The 27,179-nt window shown below is 41.8% G+C and overlaps 5 protein-coding genes across 5 annotated transcripts; 1 reads left to right on the forward strand and 4 right to left on the reverse strand.

Moving 5' to 3' along the window:
* The first annotated feature begins 716 nt into the window (after positions 1-716).
* LOC6729007 (gustatory receptor for bitter taste 93a) lies at positions 717-2,728 on the forward strand. The gene is made up of 2 exons (XM_002104292.4): positions 717-2,082; positions 2,144-2,728. Exons 1-2 carry the CDS (start codon positions 1,033-1,035, stop codon positions 2,330-2,332), a joined length of 1,239 nt encoding a protein of 412 aa, XP_002104328.1. The 5' UTR covers positions 717-1,032; the 3' UTR covers positions 2,333-2,728.
* A 7,607-nt stretch (positions 2,729-10,335) lies between these two features.
* Positions 10,336-12,063, reverse strand: LOC27207691 (putative gustatory receptor 93b). The gene has a single exon (XM_039294836.2). The coding sequence runs from the start codon at positions 12,055-12,057 to the stop codon at positions 10,807-10,809; it is 1,251 nt and encodes a 416-aa protein (XP_039150770.1). The 5' UTR covers positions 12,058-12,063; the 3' UTR covers positions 10,336-10,806.
* Positions 12,064-12,266: 203 nt separating this feature from the next.
* LOC6729010 (putative gustatory receptor 93c) lies at positions 12,267-13,638 on the reverse strand. The gene is made up of 2 exons (XM_002104295.4): positions 12,502-13,638; positions 12,267-12,443 (listed from the first exon to the last, which is right to left on the reverse strand). The coding sequence occupies exons 1-2, from the start codon at positions 13,534-13,536 to the stop codon at positions 12,285-12,287; spliced, it is 1,194 nt and encodes a 397-aa protein (XP_002104331.1). The 5' UTR covers positions 13,537-13,638; the 3' UTR covers positions 12,267-12,284.
* Positions 13,639-13,662: 24 nt separating this feature from the next.
* On the reverse strand, positions 13,663-14,936 carry LOC6729011 (putative gustatory receptor 92a). Its single transcript, XM_002104296.3, has 2 exons — positions 13,959-14,936; positions 13,663-13,896 (listed from the first exon to the last, which is right to left on the reverse strand). Exons 1-2 carry the CDS (start codon positions 14,934-14,936, stop codon positions 13,729-13,731), a joined length of 1,146 nt encoding a protein of 381 aa, XP_002104332.1. The 3' UTR covers positions 13,663-13,728.
* A 4,258-nt stretch (positions 14,937-19,194) lies between these two features.
* Positions 19,195-25,982, reverse strand: LOC6729012 (gliolectin). The gene is made up of 2 exons (XM_002104297.4): positions 25,081-25,982; positions 19,195-21,223 (listed from the first exon to the last, which is right to left on the reverse strand). The coding sequence occupies exons 1-2, from the start codon at positions 25,598-25,600 to the stop codon at positions 21,069-21,071; spliced, it is 675 nt and encodes a 224-aa protein (XP_002104333.1). The 5' UTR covers positions 25,601-25,982; the 3' UTR covers positions 19,195-21,068.
* Positions 25,983-27,179: the final 1,197 nt, after the last annotated feature.

The raw sequence follows: 27,179 nt of genomic DNA on the forward strand, positions 1-27,179 counted from the left end.
CACATTGATAAGCAGTAAACTGGATTCCAATGATAAGCAAATTTGACATATTCAATGGCGATACTTGTTTACATACACAAACTCATAAAAAGACTTTTAAATATTTACTCGGTAATATAATGCTGCTCTGTTTAGATTATTAAATATGTTTGCAAATTAATTGTAGAATAAATAGAACTTTGTTGGCTAATCAACATTTAGCTTGTGTACTCAGGTAACTAGGTGTTAAAACTCGCTATTAACTAATAGCTCCAAATAACAAATAACTTAAGATAAAGCCTAAAACTGGACGATTTTCCACTCGTTTTTTGGTTGATAAATACAAGCAATTAGTATAACAATGTTGAATAAATGTACAGAGTAAAATAAATTCGAGCAATTATTATAACAACATTCAATAAATCGAAAGAGTTTAATAAAATCCTCTTTTATTAAAGGAAATAGTTTTCATTGGAATTATTCAAACTATTTCGATGGAAGTTTCTTTCCAGAAACTGTGTGAGTAGTTTCCTAGGAATAGGTTTTCCCACTCATTCGACCATTCACCTCGTTACAAAAGTCCAATGAGAATGTCGGCCGATTTCAGATGTCCATCAACCCAAAACAACTTTATTGACACGGGCATAAATATCAATTTACGCCCATTTTTTGTTGTGCCGATGATGGTTTTATTTCTCGAGCACCATCTGCTGGGTGCCCGTGTGCCTGAAGGGCAAGCGAGAACAGGGCCCAAGTTCCAAGTGGATCTGGGCCTGGGCATGGACATGGGTATGAGTCCAGGGGCTGGCCTGTCCATCATCATCGATTGCCGAGTTCCGAGACCAGAGAGTCGAGTCGAGTCGAGTCGAGTTCTTGGGGCCAATCAGTCAGCGAGGCACTCAGCGGAGCGTGAATGGCAATTGCCGATATCCACACATTCAATTAATAAAATCAACAGCAGGGCCGATAGCTTCAGCTCCTTATCGCAATCCCCCGGACGCCAGGACATGGACATGTCATTAGCCAGGCTGCGTGTTCAGTTCCAGCTCGGCCATGACCGGGAAACGAGCGGAAAGCTGGTCGCGATTGCTGCTCTTGTGGCTATATCGTTGTGCCCGTGGTCTTCTGGTGCTCTCCTCCAGCTTGGACCGGGATAAGCTGCAGCTGAAGGCGCCCAAACAGGGCAGCAGAAACCGCTTCCTGCACATCCTGTGGCGCTGCATTGTGGTTATGATATACGCGGGAGTATGGCCAATGTTGACCTCAGCCGTAATAGGCAAACGATTGGAGAGCTATGCGGATGTCTTTGCTCTGGCCCAGTCCATGTCGGTGTCCATTTTGGCAGTCATATCCTTTGTGATCCAGGCAAGGGCCGAGAACCAATTCCGAGAGGTGTTAAATAGATATTTAGCGCTCTACCAAAGGATATGCTTGACTACGCGGCTGCGGCACCTGTTCCCAACGAAATTTGTGGTTTTCTTCTTGCTAAAGTTGTTCTTCACCTTGTGCGGTTGTTTCCACGAAGTAATACCTCTGTTTGAAACCCCACACTTCGGTGATATCAGTCAAAAGGTGGCCACTGGCTTTGGCATCTACATGTGGCTTGGAACGCTCTGTGTCCTCGATGCCTGCTTCCTGGGATTTTTGGTGTCCGGAATACTGTACGAGCATATGGCCACCAATATCATTGCCATGCTGAAGCGAATGGAACCCATAGAGTCGCAGGACGAAAGATATCGTATGACTAAGTATCGCCGGATGCGACTCCTGTGCGATTTTGCCGATGAGTTGGACGAGTGTGCCGCTATCTACAGTGAACTGTACCAAGTCACCAACTCCTTTCGTCGGAGTCTACAATGGCAGATCCTCTTCTATATCTACCTAAACTTCATAAATATCTGCCTAATGCTGTACCAATATATTCTGCATTTTCTGAACGACGACGAGGTGCTCTTGGTGTCCATTGCCATGGCTTTTGTTAAGTTTGCCAATCTAGTATTGCTCAATATGTGTGCGGATTATACGGTGAGGCAGTCAGAAGTGCCAAAGAAATTGCCTTTGGATATCGTTTGCAGCGATTTGGATGAGCGATGGGATAAGAGTGTGAGTTTGCTATTGATTGTTATTCACTAATTACATATTTTAATCATATTAACTTGGCCAGGTTGAAACCTTTCTCGGTCAGCTGCAAACACAACGACTGGAGATCAAAGTATTGGGATTTTTCCATCTCAATAATGAGTTCATCCTCCTCATTCTGTCTGCCATAATATCGTACCTCTTTATCCTTATTCAGTTCGGCATTACAGGTGGCTTTGAGGCGTCCGAGGACATTAAAAATCGTTTTGATTAAGCTACTTGCACTTCTGTTTAACTTTGAATGTGAATTATCAATAGATATGTTAAGTATTTTTCTAAGTTTTCGCGACACCCTCGCTGTATCTCTGTATCTGTATCTGTATCTCAACCTCAACCTCCAGCAGAGAAGTTCACCTGAACCGCCCTGAGTTCATTATCGTTCATTATGTCCCTTGCCACAAGACATTCTGATACAATTTTCGGAGTGCCTCCGAGATGAGCTCGTTAAACGGCCAACAAAAAATTAAAGAAATGGGAATGAGCAGCAAAAAATTGAAATTTCACGTCTGACACGGTGTAATTATCATAACTTCCCCAACTCCCATACTCCCGCTACTTAAGTCTTACTTCTATTACTCCCACTACACTGGAAAAAAACCGAAACCATAACCGAAAATCATATCAAAAATCTTTAATAAAGAAAATTTTAGTTTGGAATTAAATTTTCTTAGCAACTTTAATGGAATCGGTATATGGATTTATCATATATGAATATATAAAATATATATATATATTTTTATATGAATCACATTCCCATCAGTTTACGCCCCCTGCCACCCCCGATCATCAGTCCATCACTTGATCGTCATCGCAATCGTCTCGACTCAAGTCTTTGATTATTTTTGGCCTCAACGGAGCGTAACGCGCTTGTCACGCCTATTATATATGCTCCGGACATATATATGAATATATGTGTATATGTTTGTGTGCGCGGAGGGGTTATAGGATGAGGCATCTGAACCCGGGATTTCGATCCCAACTGACCCGTGAGTGCGACGGTGGCGAAATGGAAACAAAGCAAACACAACGGCAGAAGTACGCGCCTTCGCCTGCAACTGAATTAATTTCCGAGCTCTCCGCTCCGCTGCACACGCCCTGGGTTTTTGTTTTTTTGGGGTGGGGCGGGGGGAAGGGACCGAGCAGAGATACAATATGTATGTGCCGGCTTGGAGGAGGGGATCTTTCAATCCCTGACACTGACGAGAGCACATTCAAATTTTTCGCTTTTTTTCGCGCGCAACCGAACCTGGCCAAAAGCTCCGGCCAAGCCATGCATATTTCCGGCCAGCGGAGCGCTGATCTGATCACCGGATCCCACCACACACCCATTTATTCCAGAAAAGTGAGGAGCAGCGTTCCCGTTTCGCTGATTTCCTGCCGTTCGCAACATTTCAGGTATTTTGCAATGTAATTAGTTCGGAAGCTCCAGCACCGCCACAGCGATTCTGTCGAGAATGGCTATTGGAATGGTGCACCGACTGGCACCTTGGAGACCCAGCTGGGTGATGGGAGCTGGGAGCTGGGAGCCAGAGCTGCGGCATTGTCGGGATGCCGCCGACAGTTGAAAGATGCCGCCGCCAATGAGTCGCGGTTGCATGTACCACCCAATTTACCCCCATTTCTGCCACCCATTTTGTTGTCTTTGAGCATTTGTACACATGTAACTAGCAACGCAGTCAAAACAGAGAGCAAGTAAGAACTAACCGATACCCATCAAACTAAGATGATTATACTTTATGTTCATTGACTATGCTTTGTATACGCAAAATCTATAGCAATCAAGAACTAAGGTTACTATACTAATAATCTTAACTAATACATATTCGATTGTGTTACCTTCAGAAGATTGTATGATCGTTGATATCCTAGTAAATCAAGTAATGGGTATGCCATTAGGGTATAACTTCTAGCATTCTTCTCACTGACAGACGTTGGGCTGCCTGGGGGTCTTATCAAGTGGGCTGGTGAGCAAACACGGCGGCGGTAAACACTTTGACCTTTGTAGAATCCACAGAAGCCGAACGGCAGCTACGTCGTGTTCCACACACTTTCACTTACGAATCGACAGAAACAAAATAGAAACCACAATCGCAATCAACAAACGAAACGTGATCGCGTGGAGGGGGGGCAATAGAAAGAGATCGTGTGTCCATAAACGTGACATAAACACAAAATAACAACTTCATTTGTGAGGAGGAGGGGGGCCCCCAAAAAAAAAGCAGGGGGATAGTGTGTTAAATGGGGAGATCGGCAAACAAGCGTTCCCAAATGCGTTGTTTGAACTTCGTTTGTGGAGCAACCAATGGAGTCTACACATTGGCACTTTTCAAAAGGAACGATTGTCGGAATGTTTTCACTACGCTCAACTACGTACATGCGATCAGAATGCATAGTAAATTAAGTGGGCGACAGATACGCGAAGAAGAAAAAACATCTGTAGGTTGTGTTTGTATCTCGAAGATAGAGATATATCGGGGCAGAGTTGCGGGGGAGTGACCCCGACTGGCACTGTACTACACTCGTATCCACACACACCAAAAACAGCAAATTCCAAATACCCGTTTTTGGCCTAAAAACCTACAAAGCCAACAAACAACAAGTTGCTCAACCGCAGAGACTAAACTTCTCCGAATTCGTGAATGCCCTACGCAGATGGTTATATAAACTGTCACATAAACTAAAACTGGTCTTGTTTATTCTTGGCTCATTACAAGAAGTTTCATTGCTGACTTACAAGAATTAAAAAAAAAATGTTAAGAAATATTTGAACTTTACAATCCATATATTATTATCCATAATTACGGTGTCTGTTTGTTATTTACAAAAGTGCTTTAATGTTATCTGGTGACTTAAAGACCGATTGCACTATCGAGCCACACTCAAGTGTTTATCTTGGTTACTACATCATCATTAGTTCTGAAAACAATTTGAATATTTCAAAAGTGGGCACATTGAATGAGGTCAAGAACCCGCCAACGGAATCGATGTTTCGCTATCTTATCTATCGCCTGCATTAACCGCAGTTGCAAACGTTGCGACACACAGATCAAATAAATACCCCGCGACCCCGACCACAAGGAGTTCCCAAAATAATACCCTACACACGATCGGTGGCGTATTCGAATCGGTATACGCGGTACACTGCGTCATTTTTGATTTGTGATTCCAACACGCACACATTCTGACATCACGTTATTTGTGTGTTCGATGAACCGAAATTCGAAAATCGAAATTCGGTGTGTGTCTGACCCACTTTCCCACAATTTACGCACTTAATGGCAAATGGAATCCACACAATAGTGTTAGAAAGACCATAGGCAGCAGAAAGAGAGGGAGATGCCATTTAGAAAGAGACGGTTATATTTGAAATGGCTGAGCGATCTGTTGGCAAACTTGGCCATTTAATAATTGAGGTCGTCTACAGTCGATCGTAAAAGAATATTGATTTGTGGGCTTTGGAAGTTAATGTATTTTATTTTTATTTTTAGCAGCTGTATCTCTTTTTTTGCTCCTGCACAGAAGAAACGCCTTTAAATGCTCAAATTAAATAGATAAATTTAATGTTTAAGACAATAATTATTTTAATTTACTGTCTTTTTTTTATTTAAAAATTTTATGATATGTACTTAGAAGCGCATATTGCAAATTCACAAAAGAATTATAATTTATTTGGTGGACTAATTTTCTCAGTGTGCTTTCCCATTTGTTGTCGTTGTTTAGTGCTTTTTCAAGCTTCGTGTTTCTCTTATTCTTTCGTGTAATTTACGCAACATTCGCTCGTTTGTCGTGTCTCTCGGCTACTTGTCTTTGCATTGACTCGAGAGCAACAACACAGCAGCAGCAGCAACAACACAGCGGCAGCAGCAACAACACAGCAGCAGCAGCAACAACACAGCAGCAGCAGCACGAGATCAACAACATCTGCAGCAGCGCCGCTCGGCTCGCAGTTGTTGAACTTTTTGCTTTTTTCATTTTGCAGCTCCCAAATCTGAAATCACAAACCAGTTTTGAGCTTCAGCGCTGGGTTTGCCACACGTCTCGGCCAAATCAAAAAGCTGGCCAAAGCCAAACGAAACATCGCCCCCTCTCGCTCTGCCCCCATGACGCTGCTGCTGTGTTTGCTGTAGATGTTGCTGCTGCTGCTGCTGCTGCTGCTGCTGTTGTTGTTGATCTTTGTGGACTGTACTTTTTGTTGTTTGTGTTTGCAAGGCTTGAAAGTAAGTTGCTGATGCGCAGGGGGCAGTGTTGATTGAAATCGATCTGTGTTGCAGGGCAACATGTAACATGCCATGTGCAGCGTGCAACATGCAGCATTAGCCGCTTGGTCCAGCCAACTAGCTCCGATTTGACCTTGCTGCAGTGCAACGGCAGCAATCTGTTGCAGCTGCGGATATCCATAATTTGGCTGTGCTTTAAACTGATCTCCTGGCCGTGTAATTAATCGGCTAGCACCCCCCACCCCTCTTTGCCCGCGGCAAGCTGCCCCTCTTGCCACGCCCAGTGCTTGTCGTTTTGGAGAACGAGCGCATAAATGACGCTTTCCTGTGTACTTAAGGTGTCTAAACTTGACTACCGTGTGGAGTGGTCTGCTCCCTGTCCCCCGTGCCCCACACCTGCGTCTATACCTACATACATACCAACTTATATCCAGAACCATGCCCATTCCAAAACTCCAAATCATCCGCAACCTTGCCCAAGACAACAACTCCGCTGGCTCCTCTTGTCGCTGTGTGCTGCTGCTGTCGATGACCATTATTTTAGCTGACGGCGATATATTTGCTCAGCATATCAACTCGCACAGGCGCAGTGGCATCTGTGCGTCTGTCCAAGTCGCTACACTCGAAGAAATCTCGCACAAGTATGATATGTTACGATATAGCCAAATTTGTGGCATTGGAACCTTAAAAGTTGGCCATATTTAATCACAGATATCTGATGATGCTTTGAATACTACATTATAGAACCCCCAATTCATCGACCTCGAAATCCAATCTCAAATCCGCATCAAACGAAACATTTGCCTCGTGCACTAACTAAGTCTCAAAGACACATGTATTTGATGAGATTAAGAATCGAGAACAAGGCTAATTGTCACTTAAATGGAAATCATTTGTCAGTTAAGTCAACTGCGAAAGGGGGGAATGCAAATCAAGTAAATTAAGCTGGCATGGTTCCATTTTTGCAATCCAATTAGAAAGTAAATAAGTAGCAATAGTAGTTATATTTTTTGCAGTGCACCGCCACAGATTCTCTCTGTTTTCTTTGGGGTGTTGGCTACCGTCGGATCGGCTGGAGCTTTTTGTTTTTGCTGTACCGCCACGGCACTGATGACCAGCTGTACAGCCACCGAGCGGAGCATGACAAACAGTTGCAGGCAAAGCAAATAATTAGTATACATCGATTATCTTGCGCCCGGGCACCCAACCTGGTTGGAGCCCAGAGATCCAGCCTGGCCCGTGGCTACTGTGCAGTGCTTGAGCTATAGATTTTGCCCAGGTTCTTGATCTGCAAACTGGATCCGTCTCCGTCTCCAGATGGCACGTTGCACACGCGCTCTGCCTGCAGCATTCAACTTTCAACCTCCAACTGGGCGTGTGTCGAGCGCCTACGCGCCCCCAAAACGGGTTCCCCCTCACAATTCCCGACTTGCGATTCGGATTCGGATTCGTATTCGGATTCGCCATATGTGCGCTCGTAAAATGCTGAGCCAGAAACTGTACGCCAACTCAACCAGATCTCAGGCCATGCCCCCAACTCCGTCCCAAGATCCCATTCCCATCCCCATCCCAACTCCAGCTCCATTCCCAACTTCAACTCCAGCTCCAAAATCGGGACGTGTGCTCCGCTCGTGCCAATTTCTTTGCCTCCAACTTTTACAGTCGTTTTGTCTTTACTTGGTTTCTGCATATAAATACGAATATTCACATACAAATAAACAAGGTATATAGCTGCAGTAGGGTGGCTCAATGTGATTATATCCTATGCTAAATTTGTCTAGTAAATGGAAGCTTATTTTAAAGCTGTAATCTTAGTAAGCCATTTACTCAAAGCTCCATTTACTCAAAGTAAGTTTTCATAAAAGAACCTAACACATATTATATATCACAGCCAGTCAAATTCGATCTTTAATAATTAAAATTAAAATTAATTACTTAAAGAACTTAAAATTATACATTTTATTATATATTATACATTTACTCAAAACGAACCACCTTAATGCAAAAAACAAGAGTTGTACGTGTGTGTGTGTACTTAGATGGCAAGTAGTCTAAAATCGGCTGGGCTGCATTTGCCGTTATGTGCCATTTTTTTTTACCTAGCTCCATGAATAAAATCGACAATCGTGGAATCGGCAGCGATCTACGTGATTTTTCAGTTCGGAACGCAATCAAGTCCATTTAAGCAGTGCATTCCGAAGATAGAAAATTCCATTGCATTTCGTGACGGAACCTTTTTTGGAATACCTTGATTGAATATGACCTAAATTGATTGACTTGATTGGTTGCCCAGCGTCTAGTGAGGGTAATTTTGAAGAGCAACTACAAATTGGTGTGATAAATTTACCAAAGCGATACGTTGATAAGGTACGATAAACTTTTAGAACTCATTATTGTCTTTAAAGTTAGTTGTTCAATTGAGCTACAAAGACGGTAAGCCAGGGGATGGAACTAAGATTCTATAAAATTTACAAACTACTAATAATATACATATATATATTTATATATTTTCGCTTTCTTATAAATTCAATTGTATAACTGAACATCACACGGGCAATTCTTCAAATTGAGATACCCACAAATTGGAAAAAGCCTTTTTTCCGTTGAAACATTCATGACCAGATGTTGCCCCATGTAGATGAGATTAGATAACATGCCGGCGGCTACCTTAAGCTGTTATATCATCAAGCCGAAAAAGGCTTATATCATCATCGAGCTGCCAACTCGAAGCCCTTTTGCCTAATTGAGCCATAAATAAATTAGAACTTATTAACGCCCATTGTCGATTGGTGAAAAAGAAGGGTTTTTTGTTTAGCATTCGCGGGTGTTTTCTCATTTCGCCACTCAATTTGTGCGGAATTATAGCAATCAACTGACCACCAGTTACATTTTAGCAATTCCCGATGGGTTTCCGGGCTACCCGAAAGCTTTTAGGGCTAATGGGTCTTCGTTCCCTGCTGATTGGCAAGTTGCTACCGGTTGCCGCTCTGAATCTTGGACTCTTGATTGAAATCGAGGCTTTCATCGGCATAATCATCGTAATGATGATGAGATTTCCATCCGCTCTTGCTGTAGCTGTACTTTTTACCCACAATGGCTATGGACTGTATGGGCTGTATGGGTTGTTGGCCAAAAGTAAGCACCGCTACCTGCACTCAGGCACTCAAGCTGCCAAGTTTGAGCTCAGGCTGGTTCTTTTGTCTAGTGAAATGTTGAAAGCATCATTAATTTGGTTTTTTTCTTTTTTTCGTCTCCCTTGATTCCGGCTTTATGCCTTTAGCTTTGCCTGCCACATAGTTGCAGGTAAGTATGATAATTGCCGAATGAAAGGAGAGAGAAAGATCCAATGAAAAAAAGTGACCCATAATTACCCAGGCAGCAGAACAATCATGGGAAAACTGACTGAAAACTTGGCTCGGTCCCATACCACCGCCACCCGTTCTCCACCCCCGCCCCCTGCCCTTTCTCCGATTCTCGGTTATGTCTCTTATGAAGTACAATTATTTGAGCAATGCCATGTTTTATGATTATCTTGCCGTTTACACAACACGCACAAAAAAATTAAGTCACCCTTCTCTTCTACGACTGGGAGATACCCAAAAATTAACTTTGTTAAGGTCATGAGCACGACTTAAAAAAATTCTCTTCTAGCCAAGAACAAATAATTAAAATAACTTAATAGTTCGCTAAAATCCTTTAGATCTTGAAAGACTTACAAACCCATCAAGCCCTACGAATTACAGGGTACTTAGGGCACCCCAGCATTCCACTTTAAAGAGGCAAATCTCAGCAGGAGCAGGAGCAGAACCGATTGGGTCATTATTCTGAGCCCAGTTCCACTACCGAGATAATAGTGCTCATCTCATCTTGGGTCTCTGCAATTTGATTTTTTATTATCGCCGCCGTTGGCCGGCCCTTTGTCCCCAGTTTATTTTTTTTTCTGTTTTTTATTGTTGTTTTTTTTTTCTGAGCCTGAACCTGCCAGCCAAAGAACAAGTGCAGTGGCAAGTGCACCTTTATGGCTTTTGTGTCTTTCTGAGGACCGGCTTTGTACCCTAACCTATGCTAATTAGAGCGACGGCCTCGGCCTTGTTTTTATGCGCCTTTTAGCGTGAACTGTGCGCTGATAATGCGCCCCCCTCGCTCCCTCCGCCATCCGAGTGCCGCATAAATTTTCCGCTTGACGTTAGCATGAATGTTTAATTAATGCCGCGACCAAGTTTCATGGGAAAAATTGCAGCGGAACAAACGGTTAACCGGAAATTGGGAATTGGGTCCTGCAACTGCCGATTTGAGCTTGTTGTTTTTGGTTTTTTGTTTCTTTCTAGTTTTGTCTTGTGAAATTCCGTTCTTTATTCATTGTTTTATTTGCGTGCAACCGCAGGACAGGTGGGCAAGTGGGCCTGGCAGGTGTATCGTATCGCGAGGTTTTTGGGAGGGTGCAATGCCGCAAGCAATGCGTGACGTTGAATCAAATTTGCTGCGACTGCATACCGTACTGTACCAGAAAGACCAGATAGGTCAGCATTGCCGACAGGAAGAATAGGGTCAGTTCGTTGGAGACCTCATAGAGGCCCAAAGGAAACACGCGCAGCTCCTGGTGGTGAAGGCGGCCCAGGAAAAGCTCCAGCTGCAAGATTGGAAAAGTATCGAACTTAAACCTTAAGGTTATAGCACCTGGACTCACCTTTTGGTGGTAACTCTGGCTGTCAGTCACATAGAAATTCTCAAAGCTCAGCCGCCTTATCAATCGAGAACCATTAACAGCTGAGTGCACGGACATGGTCAGCAGCACCACATCGACGAGTAGTTTGATGACCAAGCCCCAGAGGTTGAAACTGTATTGTCTTCGCAGAAAGGCGTGGTAGGAAACCATGGTCATGGCCAACAGACTTTGTGCGAGGCTGAGAAAAAGTGGTAGATCGAAGAGTCGCTGGAAACTGCGTGACACCTGGTGTATCTCGTCATAGAGATACAAACACTTGTCCAAATTCGAGATGGCCTGACGTTTTGGTTGCGAATTCAACGAATCATTCTCCCCATTCAGTGATCTTAACTGGGCCCTCAGTTGGCAATCGACATAGTTGTTCAGGTCCCTGTAAAGGACACCAATGCTGAGATAGCCAACGAAACACAAATGTGTTATCATTCCCGTTCCGACAGACGTGTATAAATCGCACAGTAAAGTTAGCAGGAACCAGGGTGAGAGCATTAATCGAAAGGCCATGAATACGAAGAGTAAGGAGAATACTTTAGTGAACATCAAGAGAAATTCAGCCCTGTCACCAAATCTATTTTTCTGAGAATTTGTCAAACTTTGCATTCGCCGAAAGAGCTGAAGGAAACGGTTGACCAGGCTGAGGAGCTCCTCGCCGAACCAAAACTGCATCACCAGGATAATGACGCTGCAGATCAGACAGCCGATCAATCGGAAACCGAAGAAAGCCCGAAGGTACAAATCATCGTATTGGCCAGACCAGGCATAGTAACTGTAGCCATAGGAACAGCTTGCCAAAAGTCTAATAACCAGGCAGATCCACAGGTAACCCCTTCGGTTGATGGCCACCAACTGCGAGTTCTTTCTCTCAATTCGAAAGGTGATCACTCCAAAGACCGTTCCGTACAGGAAACAACTGCGAAGGAGCATCGCAGATATCCTGGAAACGTTCAAGCAGCGCAGTATTCGCGGCATGACTAACAAACCAGACCATCGTAAAGCCATCCATATACTTTATTTACCCATTAAGTAATTAGTTTGCCGATTGTTTGAGCAGCCAGTCAGTTAGTCTAGCACTTCTTCCCCTATCTGGATTTGGTTTTCAATTTGGCTAATGACATAGTATATTAATTGTCACGAAATGGTTACTGTATTTATTTCACTTTTAGATATATTAAAGTGCCGACCCAACACAGACATTAAGGGAATATTTCAATTACATCTGTCTAATCTTACAATCGATTGGTTTGAATGCCGTACTGAACCACATAGGTAAAGTAGGTGATCATACTGGACAGAAACAGCAAGATGACCTCGTTGGACACTTCGAATAATCCCAAGGGTCTAACGCGAAACTCGAAGAAGTTCAGGCGGCTCAAGAACATTTCCCACTGCAAACGAGAGAAGAATATACATTTTATTGGTTACGGATACCGCGAAGTCACGAACCTTCACATGCCACTCCTTGTGATCCGTGATCGGAAAGTTCTCCAGACTCAGGCGTCGCATCATTCGTGAACTACTGACCGCTTCGTGGACCGCCAAGGTGAGGAGTATCACATCTGCAAAGCTCTTCACCACCAGACCCCACATTCCAATTTTACTGGGGTACAACTCCGCCCGGATTATTACCTCGTACGATAGGATTGTGGTAGCAAATATCTTTCCGAGTAATATAACCAGAACGGGCAGTTCCAAGAGGCGATGAAATGTGCGGCCTACGCGTTCGATTTCGTCGTATACCGATATACATTCATCCACACGATATTCCACTATCCTCAGTTGCCGGCGACCCACAGGACATCCGGCAGGACGTTCCAAGGATCTCAATTGCCGACGTAGCTCGGTACGGGCGAATCTATTCACCTCGGAATAAAGAGCGGCTACACTGAGGTACCCAACGAATCCAATATGTATGATCATTAGAGAGCCAATTTCCAGGAATATGTCACATAGCGTACTAAACCAGGCTAGCAAATCGGGTAGATGCCATAGCTGGCATACTTCACAGTACAGTTCGTAGACCAGGCAGATGAATTTAAGAAGGAGCAAGAAAAACTCCCGTTTGCCTCCAAATCCAATCCGTTTCACGGACGACAATTGTCTGACTCGTCGAAAGAGCCGCAGGAAACTGTTGATCATGCGGAGCAGCTCCTTTTCATAGCAGATCTGGACCACTATGATGCAGGTGCCGCATATGAGACTGGCCGAAAGACGGAAACATTGGAGCAACCACTCGTAGGGATCCTCGATTTCCGCCACATAGGGGGCACAGAAACAGCAAACGGCTGTGACACTGACCAGCCGGCAGCTCAGACAGAACCACTTGAATTGATGCCTATTGTGGACCACCAGGCAATTGTCCGAGGTCCTTTGGCCTATGTCAAAGCAAATCACTCCCAGGATCCTGCCATAGTGGTAACTGCAAAAAAGGATAAATGCCGAGAGAGCTGGAAGGCTCACCTTCTTCAGACGTTCAATCATGACTAAAGTTGTCCCTTCGGACAAGTCAGTGATTTCCTAATATACTTTAATTTCCTTATAAGCTTGATTTGTTTATTTACTTGAGCAACTCTATAAATGTTATGATTTGCCTTATATCAATAAATATAATTGGATTAGGGCGCTTAGTAAGCTTGAAATTGGTTATTATACGTTAAAATAAATCCCAAATAATCAAATAAAATAGAGTCTGCGAGACAGGATTACACATTGTGTTACAAAAACCAGAAAGCAAAACATTTCAGATACAATTACTAGAAATAGTTCGTTGGAAACATTAAACAGGCCTAACAAGTTAACCCTGAACTCGTTTAAGTTCAGATGGGTGATAAACATTTCCACCTAAACCAAACATAAATATAAAATAAGAGCTGCAATTTACCTTGATTAATAAGCTTACTCACCGATTTGATCCAATGCTTTGACTTTCCAACAAAGAAAATATCCAGAGCACGTTCCCGAGTTTGTTCAAATTGATTGGCCGCTTCTTGAATGGCCAAAACAGGAAGGAGCGTTTGGATCAAATTTTTGAGCGACAGTGACCAAATCCAAAAGTCGGAAAACCCTAAATCGAGGATCATTTTAAACCAAACGACGAGAACTTGCAGAAGTGTCAAGAATGCGCTCAAAAATAGGTGAACATTGAAAATGTCCTGCAAGGAGGTAACCACAAAGGAAATCTCCTTGAAAAGTGTCATCGATTTTTGTACCCTAATTCTTTGTTGTTTCCTTAAAGGTGCCGCTTGGAACCCCGACTCAAAGCGGAGATTATCGTTCAGCTCAGCATACAGAACTCCCAGGCTTAGGTTCCAAATAAAACCGAAAAACATGATCGAATTACATATAATACACACATATGTATAGCTAACCCACCAAATAATATGTGGAAGACCACTAAGTCTGCTCGCTATGACCAATATAAAAACGTATTCATGTATCTGACAACAAAACGAAAGAATGAGCAGGAACAACTCTCTACCGCCTCCAAATTGACTTCTCCTACGGATGTCCAGGGTTCCCAGGCGAAAGATGTGCAGATATTGGCTAACCAACTTTGTCACTTCCGGGCCATGATAGATCTTCAAGTAAATCATCGATAGGTAGCAGGGAATCGACACCACAAGACTGCATGAGTGCAGAAATTTTTCGGTGATTAGCATTCTGTTGCAGATCCAGTCAGCATACGTGTACGCATAGATGCACAGGGGCACAATCCTCAAGGTAACCGATATCCACTTCCACCGCGACCGATTACTCCAAACTTCCTCCATCAAGACATCGTTGTCCTTCTGTTTTCTAAGCCGAAAGCAGACTAAGCTCAAAAATCTGGCGTATAAGGACATGAAGCGAAGGATTCCGACGGAATATTTTGTAGCCTTCATCTCTCGGAAACGAAGGAGTTCCTGTTTCCATAAATCGCCGAACGTAATTGACAATTTGTCGTTAAAATTAAAGTACTCTAGGAGAATTTCGTTAAAAGCATTTCGATAAGGTATCGATTTTTTGCTGACGGGCTTGGGTGTTTATGTCTGCGACAGGTGATGGATTGGAGTGGAAGGAAAACAATCCAATCTATTTGGCAAAAAGATAAAAAACAACCAAATGCTGGTAAATACTTTGGGCGAACTCATTCCGAAACCTAAAGTTTAGTTCTTAGCTCAAACTCTATCGAAATGTAGTTAGTTAATATGGTCTCATTTATTATAAAGTGGTTTTTCTTATAATGTTTAAATTTATGTCATATAATGTCTTAAAATTGTAAGTTAAGATATGCGCACATTTTAAGCGAAACAATTATATATAATGTCAATATTTTTAACCATTAATAAAAGTTTAATTTTACTTTACAAAATTATTTATCCGCCGAGCTTGCAAAACAAATTGTAGTACAAAAATTAAGTAATTCGCTATACCAGACACAATTAAAAGAAACAACTTGTTGGATACGTCAAAAAGATTGGAAAGGCGGACCCTGAACTTGTAAAGGTTCAGATGTGTCACAAATACTTCCACCTATGACAAGTTATTTGATTAGAGATTAAAATACAATACAATAATATATGTATTCTCCTACCGTTTTGTTCCAATCCGTCAGCTTGCTGGCGAAGAATAGGCCCAGAGTGAATTCTTGAATGCATCTGAACTTATTAAGAGCTGTTTGAATAGCCAAAATAAGAATCAGCAAACGAAACATGACGTTTATTACGGATGCCCATTGCCAAAACTTTAAGAATTGCAAGTTGAATAACATTTCGTGAGCGATAAAGACTATGGAAAAGCATTTTTGAAATTGGTTATAGAGCAAGTATCCATTAATAATGCGCTGCAGCGAAGTAACAATCTCACAAATCTCGCTGAATATAGCCATTGTTCGTTTCAATCTTTTTCGGGACCTATAACGCAGTTTTAGTATCTCCGATTCCAGCTGAAACTCCAAGCACAGGCATTTTTGCACCTCGTTAAAAAGAGCGCCCAAGCTGAGGTACCAAATAAAATTGACGTATATTATCATATTACTTGCAATAGCGATGTAGCAATGGCTTCCCCAAAATGCAATGTCTGAAGCACTAAGAGCATACGGATAAATTAGAGAAAAAATAATGATTTCATCACATTGGCAACTGAAAAAGATGACAATCATCAGTAGCTCCCGACCACTTCCAAATCCCAATGAGTCACTTCTAAAGCCTGTGGATCTCACTTGACGGTAGAGGTAAAGGTAACGGTTTACCAGCTTAATCAGTTCGTGGCCATGGTAAATATGTAGGTGACTCATGGATAAGCAGGTCGTTATCAAAACGAAAACTTGTAAGTAATGAACCACCTGCAGCAGCATCACTTCATTTCTAATACACTGGTTGAACCGATAGACGAAAAAACAAGGCGGCGCAAGTCGCAGGATCACTGCAAACCACTTCCAACACTGTCGATTCGAGCTGCTATTCTCGAAGGCTATAGTATTATCCTTCGACCTTTTGAATCGTACGAAAACCAAGCCCATATATCTGGCTAAGACAAACCAAATGCTCAGAATATTGGCGTTTATATGGCCAATATTCATTTTTCCTACACAGAACTTGACTGGTTGACTTAAAACCTCGATTCGAATGGACATGAAACGCGCACACTTGCTGGCAACTTAACTTTTGAAACAATCTTTGCTTTGACAATGACAAGTGAGAGTGAAATTTCTCACTACTGAGCTGTCAGAGGGATGAAGTTAGAGTTGTTCCCTTGGGGTCTTGCAATCCTGTTCAATTTACCTATGAACTCGCAATTTGATGCCTGGTGTTGAAAAGTTTCATTTGGTAATCCTTGAAAAGGAAGGGTCTCGACATCTCAATAACAAGGCAACACGTTTCCATTTTGAGATCACGTTTCAGAGATCTACGAGTACTTATGTATTAGGCTGCCCCATCCCACGACCAAGTTGGCCAGCTCATCTCACACTTTTGCTTTTGATTCACACGCTCACGATCCGTGGCGATGGGATGGGATCCTGGCTCTAAGCTCGCTCCTCCACAAGCCAATGTAAATGACGCCCCCATTTCATGCTGTACGTGATCTTCCCCTGCCGTATCTTCTGCGCAACATCTTCGCTGTCCTATCCGAAAACTGGGAACGATTACAGCGCGCATCTGAGAGATCTTTCGAGTCTGTCAAGCAGAGGGAATCCCCCTCGAGTGGCCCCCACCCACGCTTTCCCTCTGGGATTTCGCCTTTGTTTGGCATTTGAAAAGAATTTTCACGTTGTATGATTTATATTTTCCCCCATCTTCTTTAGTTTCTGTTCGCTTTGGTCTCTTTTTTCTTTTTTCTCTTCTTTTTTTTTTTTTGAGGGCAATTACAGTAACAACGCTTGGGCACGTACATTTTCCGGCATTGTACGAAAATTGTGGGAACAATCAACGAAATAAACAAAAGTGCTTTGCATGTCGTTGATTTGCCCAGCAAATTGCTCGAACTTGGCCATCTGAAATTGCTGTGGCAACAGCAGCATCAACAGCAGTCGCAAAACAGGGCTATCTTATCAGGTCGAAGACGGGAATACCTTAAATAACTGAGACCAATCTCCTAAACTCGAAATAAATGTTACGATTTTGAAATATATTTATATGTAAGCATTCAACGTTGTAACACTTTCAACTTATAACATAAATAGGATCATATGCTATATTGTAAAAAGACTTTTTTATTGAATTGTTAAATCGTTATGTAACTGAGATATCAAGATCTCCAGATAGTCTTTAGAAAGTTCTATTATTTTATATAGACGATCTACAAATCTACAGACATCAGATAACCGATAATCCATTTAAATGGAAGTGTATAGCCAATGATCCGAGTCGAGTGGGGCCAAGGAGAAGATGCGAAGCCACAAGTTGGTCAGGAGATTAGAGCATTGCCCGATGGAGTCAGCTCCACTGTGCTCCTCTTTTTTTTCGCCTTTGCTGACCTCACGTCATGCGGGATTGGCGAGGTGGGAGCGAGATGGCAATAGGGAGTAGGGGCACTCACTTCAGGGCTGATTGATTTCAATTTCATACACATGCGTACACATAGATACATACATATGTATGTGTACTTACAGGCTGTCAGATGGCCTTGGCTCGCTTTTCACGCTTTTCCAGACATTGCACCCCACTCGAATGCAGCCGCTGACATTAATGGTGATTAATGCGAAAACGGAATGCAATTAAATTCCGCCGTTTGGTCGTGCCATAAATTATTGTGATTTCGCAGTGTACAAAGCCAAATAAAATGTGAATTCAAAGAAAAAATAGAGATGCAATTCTTACGACAATATACGAAAACCCTGTATTCGGTTTTTTTTTTTTTAATGGCACTACTGGTTCAACTATGCCGTTATGACAGAAAGAGATGGCAAGCTCAAATCGACGTCATAATTTATTGCGAATGAACAAAAATACGGGAATTGCGGCCAAAGCGCGAGAGTACAAACACCTTTAGCTCTCTCTTTCCCGCACACATACTCGTAGTACACAATGGCGGGCAAATTAATAGGGCTTAAGGACTTAAGCAACCAATTTAAAAGCTAATGACCGAAAAAGTCCTGGTACTCTACAGAATCTTTTCACTTTTAAATACGAACGCTTAGGAGGACCTCCAATCATTATAATCGTGTGCTTTAATTGAGTGCATTCAATTTATGTTGATTGCGGAGATTTATAACTATAGATATACAAAAATAAACTTTAAAGCTACACTTCTCTTGCAAATTTCAAAAAAAGATTTTGTGTTGAGAAATTTAAAATTTATAAAATTTAACTTAATTGCGTGCTATTACTGTATCCGGGATTGTACGCCTGAGCTCTGTTGCGTTACGTGAATGCGAGTGCGTGTGTGTGTGTATGTGTGTGATTGCAATGCGAGTGCAGAGCCATTAAAATCTTGAAATTGCATGCTAATAACCGTACCAGACCGCTAGTTAAGTGGGCAAATATGTTGTACATGCTTGTTACTAAATGCAGGGCATGTAATTTTCCATTCTGCCAGCAGTGCCATTATTATAGAATATTGTATTCTTGATTCGCTCAAGAGAGCAGTGCCAAATGCTTGAAATGGCAATGATTGCAACAACTTGTTTTAGGCTCTAAGACAGCAACAAATTGTTTCTGTAAGTCCACATCCGTTGGATTAGGAGCATGAATGTGGGGTAAATGCGCACGGTGGCCAGCATCAATCATCATCAAACGATCGTTTCGCTCGCCGGAAGTCGCAGCCAATCTAATGTTAAGTGCCCACTCCACTCCAACAGCTACACACTGTAGATACAACAATCACTAGTACGACGAATGGCACACAAATTACGACTAGAAAGCATTTTCCGAAATGTCCGCCGCGGGCGATATGCACATGTGTGCCCATTGAGAGACCGACGAGTGCCCACAGTGAAGCCTCTCAAATTGCTGCGGATGATTAGCGATGAAAGCGAACATGGGAAAGCACACTAATTGGAAAGGGTCTTCCACTTCCTTTCCTAACCACTTCACTTTCTGAATGCATACCAAACCTCTGTATCGAATGTAATTAGAACAGTGCGGACTCGGCCAAAAAACGTTATCATAATAAATAGCCATCATATAGCTGCACTTCAAAATTATGACTTTATTTTTCAATTTTATAAATGCGGAGTCATCATGCCATCTTGGGCAACATTAGGCGCCACTTCTCCTACGAAAATTCCCCTATTATCGAGGGTTCACTGTGCGGGAAACAATAGAGCGGCCCTTGTCTAATGGAGAAACTGTTGCATCCGCAGCTCCAGGCTTTAGTGCTGACTCATTCCATCCATTTATGAATCTTTCCATCTTTCTCCGCTTTTCTTTACGCTTGAGAATTATCACGCCATCTCGGCCCAAAAGGCTCCCCTCCCCCCTCTCCACAACAAACGAAACCCAGCCAATGTAAGCAAATAAAAAGCTTTTAAATGTTTTTTTTTGTTTTACATTTGTATTTTTAAGAGTTTTTTTTGTTTTGGTTTTTTTTTCTGCTACTCTCCGCTTGAGAGTTACAGTAGAATAGTTTTTTTTTCATCTTGCTTTCGTACAAAGTTTTTAAGGAAATATGCACAGTATTTGTTGTTGTGGTTTTTCTCATTTAGCTGCTTGGAGTTTGTTAATACTCCTTACAATATACACAGTTTGGTTCAAAATAGAATTTCGAAAATGGGGGGTCTCTTAAGGGGGAAATAATTTTGCCATAGATACGAAGTTTTTATACATAGACAGTACATACAATTTAAAATGTCACATCGATAATGTACATACAATAAATATGAGTACAGTGTGTGTGGGTGTGTGTGTGTGTAAAAGTGTGTGTGGGTGGGGTGTGAATGAGAGGGGGGAAGGTGTGTGTGTGTGTGTTTGCTTGTGGGCTAAGAAGAATTTTTAAATAATTTCAATTATAATTACATTTAGATAAACAAAATAATAAAATTGTTTTTAATAATTGAGATCATGACACAAAGTAAATTGTAAATACTTTTGGCACACGCGTGCATCTGGACCCGAAAACACGCTGAGAACGCTTGAATTGGTTTGGGTTGGGGTTTAGTCTATATATAGTGGATGCATGGCACCGTCGATCGCTTGTCTAACATTAGCACGTAAACATAACTTAATAATTTCCATTATAAGACCGATATCGCCATGCATCCGGATATATTACTATTATTAATTATTAATCATATTTTTTTTGCCTGTTTTTGGCCGTGCACGCGCGCCGATCTTTTCTGGGGTTGCTTTTGTTGTTGTTTCTGGTTGGCTTTTTTTCCATTCGCTTAATCATTTGTTATGCAACAACATTTTGGGACCGTCAAGTCTTGGTTTAAAACAAACGTACAATCCATACACAATACTCTCTGTGTATGGCTGGGGTACAAAAAAATAAACAAATTATTTTAGAATTTAAAATTACATTTACAATTAATATCATATATTGCAATTATTGCTCCGCCAGGGGCTATTCGTCATCGTCATCGTGATCCAAAGTTACTGCTTCTGATCTGCCAATTCGCTAGTATTATTATTATTCACGCTGCTGTTGTTGTTGCTGCTGCTGTTGTTGTTGTTATTGGTGTTGTTGTAACCATTCTTGACGTTGGCTTTCGAAATACCATTCACGGCCTTGCGAACATTGTACATGCCTGAAGAGATAAGAAAAAAGGGGGAAAGCTGTTTAGTATTTGGCATTGTAAATTAGCTAAATAAAATACTGTGACTAATCAGGCAGCAAAAGGGAAATGGGAAAATAAAAATAAAAGTGCAAGCGTCATTATAACTGCATACGTGTCAGTGGGTGTTTCGCTTTTTCATGGACAGCTTTCTTATCGCCCTGGAATTATGCACACTTGTGCAAGCCCCATGGGAGTACAGTAAAGTAAACCTATACCTGATCATCGGCTGGCCGATATACTAAATGTCATGGCCACAGCGATAAGTGCTAACGGCCGAATGCAATTGTCTGGGGTGTACGTAATCTTTCATCACTCACACATGTATTTACACTCATCATCATAGTTGTTGGTGTTGCTGCAAGTACAGTCGATCGTCTTCGAATTGCATTTTAAAGTAGAGCCTTATGCTTGCTTCATTATGTCAAAGTAAAATGCGGATCTTTTAAGTTTCTTAAAATAAACAAATCCTCCAATGATCATATTAAGAATATCAAAATATACTCGAGTATGTAAAAACAAAATGTCACAAAGAATGTCATTTCAAATGTCAGAACTGCCTCGTTGAAAGCTAAATGTCAGTTTCAGTTAGAGAGCTGCGACTGTACTTCTATCAAAACTCTATCGCTGGCAGCTGCGGTTGCCTCATCACGTAAACCGCTAGAGCTTACACGATCGCACAAAGACGCTCACCAAACCGCAGACACTGCGCAGTGACCTAAAAGCTGGAAAGCTGAACAACAGCAAAAACATGAAGGCCCCAAGTCTAGCTTAGAAAACCGAATACTTAAGCACACTCGCCAGTTAATTCGTCTATTATAATTAAAAAATCATGTAGGTGCTTCTTTTAGAATAATAGAACTATGAATTCCAAAAAAAGTATCTTGCTATTACGATTATTTGAAGCAAACTTATCATTTCGAAGTCAAGATAAATAGATACATACATACAGTTAAGATTCTATGCCAAATGTATCCACTAAAGTGGAACGAAAAGCGCAACAAGTGAAATAAGCCTACTTTCTGGACGATACAAACGTGTTGCTAAAACTCGAAGCCCCCCGAGAAAGAGAATGGAAATCGCTGGCAGCCAAAGAGTCGCGCTGCTTTTGGCGATATAATCAAATGTACAGTTATAGAAAATTATAAGCCAGCGACAAAGAACGTCAAGCGAAACAGAGGCGAAGAAGCAGTAAGGAAGGAAAAACGGCGAAGCGATCAAGTCCATTGTAAAAAGCGGGTGGTGGGAAAGAGAAAGGGGAAGGGTGGGACGGTAGTGCGTTTACCGTTATCATTATGAGCACGCAGCTCCAACTAGCTCTGTCTCGCTCCATCTTGCACAACAAAAAACGCGTTTTGTTTACGAAATGTGTGTGAAGAGAGAGAGGCGGCGATGAAAACAAAGAATTCACATTATAAATATTTATGTGGGAGCCCACAAGAGAGTTTCTGAATGCATAATTAGAAAACATAAATTTAGGGGAATATCACACACATAATCATGCTTTTTGGGGCGTGGCAAAGAAGGCCAAGAAAAACATAATCACGAAAGCCTAATAGACCGCTTAGAAAACTTAAGTTACGTGTTAAAAAAATCTAAAAGATAATGAAGATGCTGTAAATTGTTAGTAAAATATGCAAAATACCCAAATATGAATCATCATATCATAGGAATATGTACATACATACGTACATATGTATTTCCTATAGCGCGCCAACTGGGTGGTAAAAGTACAGTGGTGATCAAAACATGCCAAACAAAAAAAAACAAGATAGGAAGAAAGGCCGAGATAACAGAACTTTTGTCTAATTGATTTGTTTTTGTTCGCTTCGCTTTTTCCGTTTTTCGGACCTGCCGCAAAAGTACACAGTACAACAAAACACAACATTTGGCGCTGCTGTACTTACGCGAATTGCGTTCGTTGGTGTGCGTGACCTTCACGACGAGTTTTTGAAAAACATCATCAACGTGCGTGCGTAGTACTACTACGCATAATAACGCACACACTCGCACACGCAGAAAGCTTATCAGCGAAGACGACTAAAAATAAACACGAAAATAATAAGTTCGCGCCAAAAATCACCAGACAAACAGAGAGAGGGAGAGGGAGAGAGAGAGAGAGAGAAAGAGCGACGACTCTGACTCTCTCGATTTCTTTGATAATGCATAAGTGTGCGTGCGTTTGTGTGGAAGTGGGCTGACGTCGTCGTATAAGAGCGAGCTGTGGTTTTCCTCTGGTTGAGATTGCGTTTGTCGTTGTGGGTGCGGCCTTTTCAACTAACTAACACAGCTACAGTGAACTCATGTACAGTCGCAGGTCTGTGTAGCTGATTTTTTGTTTTTTTTTCTTTGTCGAAACTGCAGCAGGAACAAAAACAACAATCGCGAAAACCAGAAGGCGTTGATTTAAATTTAATTGAGGCCTCTCAATTAATTGCCTTTGCATTTTACTCATCTCCTGTTCACTTTTCAGCTGCAATCTCTTTTCGCGAAAGATGGAAAGATTTTTGGCGCGCGATTGTTATTCAACAGTTTTTATTTTGATGTTTAGCTTTTTCGCTTTGACACACTGCCAAACCAAAGACAAACTGGAGACCAGCTCTCTCTTTCTCCCCTGCTCTCCCTCTCTCAGTGAATGCCACGCTATCGGCGAAATATCAGCGCAAAATAAAGCAATGATAATAAGCCAAAAATTAAAGGTACAGTCGAACGTCCATAAGTGATGCTTAAGTTTCTTTTAAAAGCGTTCATCTTATATGTATTATTAGATAGCAATAATATTCCCTTGTCTTGTTGCTAAAATTTCAGGCAATAATCGTAGAAACTTGTACTGAATCTTTTAAATTTCATAGTTCAAAGATTTCGAATGCATTTTTTACTTCAAATTATTTGAAATTAGAGACATTCATTCGAATTCGACTTGAACAAGTAGAACTGTAGCGATTGTATTAAACAATAATACTTTTCGTGTTTTTTTTAAGTCTATCCACAAATCGGGGCCTTGATATCGGAATTGATAAGACGACATAAGGCGCAATGAAAGCGAAGTGTGCAAATAAACTCCCCAGCGATTTTGTGTGTGTGTGTGGTGTGTTGGGGTAAATATTGTAAACAGCTTTTACTTTTCCAACTATTATTTATAGTTTGCAACTAAAAAAAAGAAAATCGAAGTCTATTTAATCATTCAATTTTACATAAATATGTAGTTTTCTGAGTTTTCTGTTATTCATCAGATAAATGTATACCGATTCACTTTCGAGTAACCAAGGAGATAAATCCCTACGCACGTGAATAAACGCACAAAGAACCGGGAAAACTAGCCAAAAGAAAGAGAGGAAAAACGGGTAGAAAAGAAGTGACAATAAGAATCAACGCAGAAGGGGAAAATCGAAATTAGGAAAATCAGAAAACAAGGGTGGTTTTTTTTCGACTAAGGGAGGGAATTTTATAAGGGTGACGACTGTGGCGAAGGACGAGCACAAAACAGGGACTGGAAGAGGAAGGAACAACGGAAAAGGCAACTAAAATCAGGTGTCTGCTTATTGGATCATCTATAAGAAGTACATGGAATTTTAGTACATAGAGCCTTTCGTCCACACACATATGGCATACATAAAAAAACCTAGATAATTCGAAGGTTTTTTTTTTAATTTTAGAGGTTTCATTATATTCTTGCTCTATGTGTGCATATTGCTGATTCTTTTACAATAACTTGAAAGTATATTAAACTAAATAACTTGGAACCAAAGAGTAATCATCATTCGTCTTTCAGCAAGCACCCGGCGTTTCAGGTGAAACTAAAACATGCAAATCATGGGAAAAAAACATACCTTTGAGGCCTTGTGGCTGCCTCGCATATGGCTTTTGGCCATGTCTCGTGTTGTTGGCCAAATCCGCACTGCCGTTGCTTTTGTTGCGATCGCTTTCCGGGCATTTCTGTAAGATCAGCTGTGCGCTGGCGGAGATCTGGGCGGGAGTCAGGGCCATGCCCCTCGGTACTTGGCTGACTGCCTTTGGATTGCACTCATCGGCATCGGTGCTGGGTATCGTCCTTGTGGTCCGATACCGCATTCCGCGCAGATCCTGATGATGGGCATCCGTATCAGCATCCTCGTCCGTATTCGCATCCGCATCCCGATTAGATTCCAGCTGGATGTCGAATCGGTAGCGTTCCTTAACGTATAATCTCTGCTTGTGCTGCTCCTGGGCCAACAGCTGATCGATATTCGAGTCCCCGGGAGCGTTATTGAATAGGTTGCGACAGATTCTCTTCTTCTCCGATGCGCTGGGCGGTGGGCGTGGCACGGGGGCAGCGAGTAAAGGGCCAAGGGCCATTGGCGGACACAACATGGCTATGGTTTTGTATAACTTGTTTGCTTTGTTTAAACTTTACGTATTTTTGCACTTTTTGGTTTATTGCTTTGCAAGTATTCTCGCTTTGTTTCTTCTTTCCGCTTTCACTTGAACTTTCACAGCAATCACTGCGCGAAACTCACGTACGCATTTTAGGCATTGCAATTGCAATTTGAATCGGTTTTCTATCGCTGGCGAATTTTTTGTATGCGTTTCTTTTTCTGTATCGTGGAGAGCAGCTAGCTGAACTTTACGACTTTCACGCGAGCCAAAGAGAGCGAAAAGAGCGCAGCTGAAGCAAACGCACGCGACCGAATTGGTGGAGAGTCAGAGACCGAATCGCGCGGTGACCAGTCTTCATCAGCTTATATACGCACGGTGCAGTGTGACCAGTTGCGCCCGCATCGATAATGCTTTACTTTCGCTTTTAGCCCGCCGAAACGGTCACTCTGCGCTCTTTCGTGACTCTCTTCAGCACTTTTGCGCTCTCTTACGTTTGGGTAACATTAACATTAGGGTGAGATGCAGAGATAACATACTATACTTAAAGTGAACTAGAAAATATTTCAAAAATTATACATCGAAGTTATATGCGTTCAATATGCTTATGATATATGTTTATTTCCTTAAAAATTGTTTCCTAGCACCGCTCTCTTGCACTGTTAACTGCAGCAGTTTTGAGAGGTGGCGCAAGTAGGGAACATCAGCTGACGTCATAAATTACATTTACTTCCGTGATGTTTAAATGAATTGATCATATGATTATTTTCTTAATTTAAAATTTTTAATTTCTAAAAATGTAGAAAAAAAACGGAGTTTCATAATCAGAAACTCATCAAACCGAATTGCATCGCAAGCAAACACATGATGAATTCAAAGTAGTTTATAAATTAAATCGATGACATCATAAAGCCCAATTTGAGATGCCAACAAGTAGTACCTTTACTACCAAATGTATCCCATACAAAGAGATTCCTAGCTCAGAATAATGTAGTTTTCCCATCTATACTTAATATATTTACATGTAACAATTACGGAAAGTGAATCTGTTTTTTGTGTGCCAATTATAGGCCGTGTAAATACAATTAGTTATGCTAGAGACTGCGGGCTCGTTGCTATTTACCTCGCACAAATACCGAGCTAAACGCTAACTAACTGATATGTTAGCGCGTTTTGGGCCCTAACTCAAGGTCGAGCCGGGCTTCATGCGGCATTAAACGGCCTAATTGGCGACCAGACGTGGCTAGAACAAATTGCCAGCGACAGGAATACGAAAAATTCTAGCTACAATCACAAAAAAACTAAACAACTTTCGCGCCTGCGGTGGCAATTCAAGCGTATCTCGAACAAACGAAAGTGAAAACCGCATAGAAATATAGGTAGTAGTAGTGGTAGTAGTCAATAATGTGGGCCACAAGTCATTTCAATTTCAATAATGCTGAGTCAGCCGAGCCGAGAAACTGGCCCCCACTCCACTGGTGGCTGGTTAGAAGGAGCAGCTGGTGTTACCACGAATCGGAGTCTTCAGGCCCATTTCGTCTGGCTCTTTGACCGATTAGTCATTTTAAAGAGTGCC

This window comes from Drosophila simulans, chromosome 3R (assembly GCF_016746395.2).
Source record: "Drosophila simulans strain w501 chromosome 3R, Prin_Dsim_3.1, whole genome shotgun sequence".
In the NCBI taxonomy this organism is placed as follows: domain Eukaryota; kingdom Metazoa; phylum Arthropoda; class Insecta; order Diptera; family Drosophilidae; genus Drosophila; species Drosophila simulans.

Bases quoted from the DNA above. Each gene is read 5' to 3' on its own strand.
- LOC6729007 (XM_002104292.4), top strand. From the start codon at position 1,033: ATGACCGGGAAACGAGCGGAAAGCTGGTCGCGATTGCTGCTCTTGTGG. The intron at 2,083-2,143 runs GTGAGTTTGCTA...TAACTTGGCCAG, and splicing joins ATGAGCGATGGGATAAGAGT to GTTGAAACCTTTCTCGGTCA.
- LOC27207691 (XM_039294836.2), bottom strand. From the start codon at position 12,057: ATGGCTTTACGATGGTCTGGTTTGTTAGTCATGCCGCGAATACTGCGC.
- LOC6729010 (XM_002104295.4), bottom strand. From the start codon at position 13,536: ATGATTGAACGTCTGAAGAAGGTGAGCCTTCCAGCTCTCTCGGCATTT. The intron at 12,444-12,501 runs GTTCGTGACTTC...TCTCGTTTGCAG, and splicing joins ACAAGGAGTGGCATGTGAAG to TGGGAAATGTTCTTGAGCCG.
- LOC6729011 (XM_002104296.3), bottom strand. From the start codon at position 14,936: ATGAAGGCTACAAAATATTCCGTCGGAATCCTTCGCTTCATGTCCTTA. The intron at 13,897-13,958 runs GTGAGTAAGCTT...TGTTTGGTTTAG, and splicing joins CAAAGCATTGGATCAAATCG to GTGGAAATGTTTATCACCCA.
- LOC6729012 (XM_002104297.4), bottom strand. From the start codon at position 25,600: ATGTTGTGTCCGCCAATGGCCCTTGGCCCTTTACTCGCTGCCCCCGTG. The intron at 21,224-25,080 runs GTATGTTTTTTT...TTATCTCTTCAG, and splicing joins GCAGCCACAAGGCCTCAAAG to GCATGTACAATGTTCGCAAG.